Source organism: Rhinolophus hipposideros (assembly GCF_964194185.1).
Source record: "Rhinolophus hipposideros genome assembly, chromosome: 14".
Lineage (NCBI taxonomy): Eukaryota > Metazoa > Chordata > Mammalia > Chiroptera > Rhinolophidae > Rhinolophus > Rhinolophus hipposideros.
In genome coordinates, this window is record NC_138060.1 from 59543408 (window position 1) to 59549407 (window position 6000).

Genomic DNA, 6000 nt, shown 5'->3' on the forward strand with positions numbered 1-6000 from the left:
GGAAATAGCACCAGGATATACTCCACCAAAGCAGAACAGAGAAGAGTTAACCTACAGGATCCAGTCTGGAGGCCCTCCACGCACGAAAGCTACCGCCTCTTCAAGGAAACTACAACCAAGTAGACTCTGCTGAACCATAAGACTGCAGAGCTTTCACCTGGGCCCTCACTGAATTTGACAGCAAAGATCCAAGAAGACATCTGAGTGCAGTTCCCTGCTGGAGACCTGGCACTGACTGATGATGGCAGAATCCCGAGGACAAACCTCCCTAGGTCTGGGTGCATGGTCCACAACCACACAGCGTCTTCCCGAGAAGAAAACAGCGAGAAGAAAACAGCGGGGGCTGTGAGAGGGGAGGAGAGCAATGACCTTGTTCACTGCCACAGAAAGGCCCCTGGGGCACAGCACGTCCTCAGGCTTGTTCTTCTCCAGGTCTTGGGTGAAAATGTCAACTATCAAAGACTAGATGGGCAGTGGAAAAGTAAATTGTAAATTCCTCCTGGAAAAAACTTTTGCTTTACTGCAGGGGTCAGCAAACTTCAGTAAAGGGCAAGATAGTAAATATTTTAGGCCTTGCAGGCCAACTAGCAAAATCAAAGGTATTATGTAGGTACCTACTTAATAGAAAACTCGTGGCCTGCCCCTCCCTGCTTACCTGGGGTGGGCCTGCCAGAGCAATGAGCATGCTTCCAAGCTTCTGCCCAGGTGCCACTGCTGGAGACATTCTCAGGACAAGAGCGACGGGGCCAAGGTAAGCAGAGGAGCCGAGGAGGAGGGACCTACTGCAGTCAGTTTGACTCTCTGCCCCAGTGACACCCAGATAGATGTCTGTGTGTCCTCCCCACCCAGTCATCTCCAGTCGGGCAGCTGGCTGGAGGCGAGGTGACTTGCTAAGTCACCATCTCCTGAGCAGAGATTCTACCACTTGCATTGCCACAGCGCGTCTCCAACACGTAGATGGCAGCCAGCCTGGGCCTTGGGCAGCCCAGGTGGACAGGCACTGAGAGCAGAGGGGGAACAGGACAGAGGGGGACATTCTGGCTTGGTCTCCATGGTTCCCAGTGCTAGCCTGTTCCAGCGGCGCCCACGGGCCATACACAAACCATGTAGGCCTGTGGGTTGTAGTTGACTAATCCTAGCTTTAGTGAACCACAAAATATGAAATATTTTGCTTTGGTGGATGTGATGGCTTTAAATTATACCCACTAATTCCTTGATATTGTTCCCATTATAAAGGTAGAGCTTAATTCCTTTCCCCTTGAGCGAGGGTTAGACTTAGTGACTGTCTTCTAATGAATAAAATATGACAGAGTGTGACTTCTTAGATTAGGTTGTACAAGGCTTCTCTCTCTCTCTCTCTTTCATTACTCGCTCTGGGGAAATCAGCCCCCATATCATAAAGATGCTCAAGCAGCCCTATGAAGAAGCAACTGAGGCCTCCGGCCCACAGCCATGTGAGCAGAAGCTCTCTCAAAAGTAGACCCTCCAGATGACTTCAGATGACTGTAGCCCTGGGGACACCTTGACTGCAACTTCATGAGAGACCCTGAGCCAGAATCACTCATAAACTGTGAGATAATAAATGTTTGTTGTTTTAAGCTGTTAAGCATCAGGGTGATTTTGTTATGCAGCAATAAATAGCTAATATGGTGGACAGTAAAATAAGAGGCACTTATATAAGTGCCTTGTTTTATAGTACATCTGGTGTCTATATCCAGCTGCTTCCTTTGACATATCCCCCTGGATATCTCACACGTATCTCAGAGAAACATGATGCCCTCCAAATTTACTTATTTAGAATCTGTCCCTCCCTGGCTGCCTTAATTCCCATCTTGAGAATGACTTCATGTTTATCTTGAAGTTGCTCCTTTATACTTTCTGTTTCCTCACTCTGCCCATCCCCTGCACGCGCGCGCGCACGCACACACACACACACACACACACACACACACACAAAATTTATCACCTAAGTCTAAGAGGACATACATCTGGCCTCAGTTGTACAAAACTCACAGCTGGTCTCCTGACTTCCGCTCACCCACATCCAATCCATCTGCCACACAATAGTGACAGTCATTTTCCAAGGAGAACTAGATTACACTGCCACCTAGCTCAAGTCATCCAGAGACTTCCCTTTGGAATGAGAGGGAGATGCCAGCTCCTCACAGGGTCCAGTAAGACCCTGCAACGATTTGCCTTGGGCCAGCCCCTCTCACTCATCCCAACCTTTCTCCTCCTCAGTGCTTGTCCAACCGCGTTTCTTCCCACCTCAGACTCTGCACACACCACTCCCTCTGCCTGGTGCTCTTGCCCCATTCATGTGGCTTCCCCCTCACACATACACCTTGAACTCAGCTCCAGCATTCTCTCCTCAGTGTTCTCCTCTCAGCGTAGCCTTCCCAGCCTCTTTATCTGAGGTAGATCGCCTGTTATTCTTTCTCTGAGACTCTTGCTTCTTTACTTCACAGAACATAATAAAAGTTGAATTAATTGATCGTTTGTTTAATTATACTTCATCTGTCCATCGACCGAGTTGAGAGGAGCCATGGTTTACTGACAGCAGCAGTGACCTGGTAGGCCCCAGATTTGGACCCTGAGCTTGGTCCCCTCAAATCAGCCCTCTCCATCCCCCACACTGAGCAGTCACCCAGTAAGAGACGGGAGGAACTGGAGAGCTGTGAGATGCCAGGCTCCTGCTTCTGAACCTCAACAAAGAAACCCTGTGCATTGTGCCGGTTTACTTGGTGTATATTTCTGTTCTTTGATTCCTGGGAACCCTACGTACCTGATATTTAAGGGCACTCATTCGGTGCAGACAGATGAATGACCTTGCCTCTGAGTTCTCAATCTAGAGGGGAGAGCAGATGCTGAAAGGGAGACATTTCAATGCGTGTGGATTCAACAACAGAGGCTCAATGAGCTGCTGTGGGAACCAAAAGAGATGAGATGCCCTTAAGTGTGTGGGGGGAGGGGGGGCGGGGAGGAATACTCCCATAGGGACCATCAAGAAGGGCAAATAATTTTCCATGCTCCCTCCATAACCCAGGCATTATCAGAAGTACTTTACAGAACCATCCACTCTCCTGCGCCAGAGGGCATGACTGGAAAAACATGTCCCCTGGCACCAGAACACTAGTCTCCACTCAGAAGTCAGATGCCAGGGTTCCAGGCAGGAGGGGGGACTTTCTGGTCACCTTGTCCTCTCCCTGCTTGTCAAATGACAAAGTGGGCTAGGGGCAGGGGGGTGGGAACAGGGCTAACATCAGAGAGAACCTAAGATGGGAAGGATCTGGGAGGAGGCCCAACCAAGTCCACAGTGTAGGTCCCAAACCCTTCTTAATGCTCCCTCCCTCTTCAAGGCTGGAAGAGGGTCAGCAGCCAGGGAGGAGGTCGGAGGAGGGGAACAGAGCTGGTGTCAGGGGTCACTTGAACCAGCTATGGGGAGAGGGGCCTGGCTCCCCTCTTCCCTGCCTGCTCCTCAGAGTCCCCAGAACCCCTCTTCTCCTTAGGCAGACCAGCTCCAGACCTTCCACAGCCTTCTTCCAGGTCTATCTGCCATGTGAAGAAGACACTTATCATCAACCTTGCTGGATCCAAGGGCATCACAGTAACCAGTAGGAACTTTTGGTGACACCAGGCACAGTGGGGGTCACATGGCACACAAAGGGTTTTAGTGACACACAAATTCCATTCTATCCTCACATAAGGCCACTGGCTGGACCCCAGGGTTGGAACGCAGAGTGACTTTTCTGATAGAAACAGTGGGGTAAATAGGGGCTAAGTGAGGTCACTTAGTATAGGGGCTACACTTAGTCACAATATTTTAGCCAAATTCTGAATTAAATTACACTTTATGTCACATGATCAGGGATTCCTTGGGCACAGCCATTATTTTTATGGTAATTTGTTAAAGTAGAAAATCCAACCAGGGGAGGCAGAGGCTGCAGATGGATTAAGAGGACTATGTCTGAGTCAGCCAGCCTGGGCTGGAGTCCTGCCGCCCCCGCTTTACTGCTGCATGTCCCTGAAATGGTTACCTAACCTTTCTGAACCTCAGGGCTCAGCACCAGTGTATCAGCACCCCGGAACTCATAGGATGGGTGAGAGGATCACGCATGAAAATTGTGTCAAATGCTTAAGATAGTACCTGGCACCTAGTAAAGTTTTTAAAAATGTGTTATTTAAAAAAAAAGAAAGAAATCAAGACAGACACTGTCACCAATTAAATGTAAGATAAAAATCAAGAGGTGCATGAGCATCTGAGGACTTCTCTCTCTCTACCAGGCATAGATAGCACCCGTCTTTTGGACAACACCCCAGTTATGTTAGAGGATGCGGTCCAGCAGGAGAGCTGCCAGCACAGCTGAGCTGCTTCCAGAGGCGGACAATTCTCCCCTGGGCATCCAATCATTTCTCCACCAGCCAGGGGCCCGACAGACTCCGGCAGGAAAGACTTCCCGAACCGCTGTCAATCATCCCTCCCGGCACTGGAGGCAACAAAAACAAACTTGATTTATGTCCCTTGGACAGCACTTCGGACCAGAAACTTTGGAGCTTGGCCTTGGGCCGCAGGGCAGTGTGCAGGGAGTAACGCACGACCCAGGAGCGGGAGTCGTGGGGACCCTGCCAGAGCAGCAGGCAGGTCTCTTTCCCCATCCAATTTCAGCCCTCGTCCTGTGACGCAGATTACTGCGTCATCCTCAGCCCCGGGTCCTGTGTCCTTCGGGGATGTTCACCCCCATCCTCCGTGGCACAGGGGGAAAGACGTAAACAAGGAGCGCGCTGCCCCACCCCCAGCCACACGGCGCCGCCCTCCACATCCTTGCGGTGCGCGGGGTTTCGGGAGCAGCCGCTCCCGCGCGCCCCCGCGCCCCATCCACCCGGCCCCGACCTACCCGGGACCGCGCCGCCGCCGAGCCCCTGCCCGCCGCCGCCGCCACACTCTGGAGCCGGAAGCGCTCCAACCGCCGGAGCTCCCTCTGCCTGTGCGCTAACAGGCTATATTTGTAAGCTGAAAACATGATCTGGGGGACATGTGCTGATAAACTAGCTATCTATTCTATGTGACTCAGACCGGCAGGAGACAAAAAGGACTTCGTAGGGGAGGGCTTGGCGCAGGGCAAACGACAAGCCGGCCAATGTGAGTCTATAACCCAGGATTACCTGCATCTCCCGGGCAGATGGCCCGGCCTTTTGACATTGGAAATCCTGAAGTGTGTTCAATACAACAGGCCAGAGAAGGGAAGGGTCCCTGTCTGGGCACTCTAATCTAGGAACCGCACAAAAAGCAGGATAAGAAAGCCCTGAGACCCAGGGATGTATGAAGCAACAGATGTGAAAGGGTTTGATTTTCTCCTTACTTTTTTTTTTCTTTTCAATTTCCTAAAACATATGTGAATTTAGTTTCTCTTCAGACATTTTACTCACTAGGCAAATATGATTTGCCGACATCCAACATTGTGACAACTTGACAATTATTTAATCATCAGGAATTGAGCCTCCCCCATAGTCCAAACAACCCCTTTCCTTCATGGCAACACTCATACCATGTTTTGCCCTAAACAGAAAAACACCTTTGTCTAATGCATGCACAATAACTCTAACTACAAAATGGTTTGCTTTTGAAAAGACAATTTGCTATGTGAAACTTTTTCTATTTTTTGACATTTATATTTGTTGATCTTTGTAGTGAAATGATCATTTAAAATTATATACTAAGTTGGTGGGGCTCAAATAAATCTTTGTGACTATATTAAATCAGACCTCTCAGGTGTTGGCTGTGTTTTTTATTACTTAGGATAGAATTTTTATATTATTTTTCTCTTTTGATAAATAACATAAATTACCTATTTAGTTATTAATGTTTAGTTTGGTTTTTGTTTTGTTTTGTTTTGTTTATGGTATTCTGAACCAAAGAATATAAATGGAAAAGGCAGTTACAGTTCAGATACTCCTTCAGTACTATTTCAATTTATGAGAGTGGACTACTCAAAAGCTTAA

General features: G+C 49.0%; 1 protein-coding gene across 8 annotated transcripts in view; it reads right to left on the bottom strand.

Moving 5' to 3' along the window:
• Positions 1-5075, bottom strand: part of LRRC2 (leucine rich repeat containing 2) — a 30334-nt gene extending 25259 nt beyond the window's left edge. For 2 of the 8 annotated variants that reach the window (XM_081071418.1, XM_081071417.1), the window contains exon 1: positions 4896-5063. In XM_081071418.1, coding sequence (XP_080927544.1) covers positions 4896-5021 — 126 coding nt within the window. In that variant the 5' untranslated portion in view covers positions 5022-5063. Of the gene's footprint in view, positions 1-369; positions 463-655; positions 727-2785; positions 2924-4895 lie in introns of those variants that run through there. The other 6 variants (XM_081071415.1, XM_081071413.1, XM_081071411.1 and 3 more) reach the window with 6 other exon arrangements.
• Positions 5076-6000: the final 925 nt, after the last annotated feature.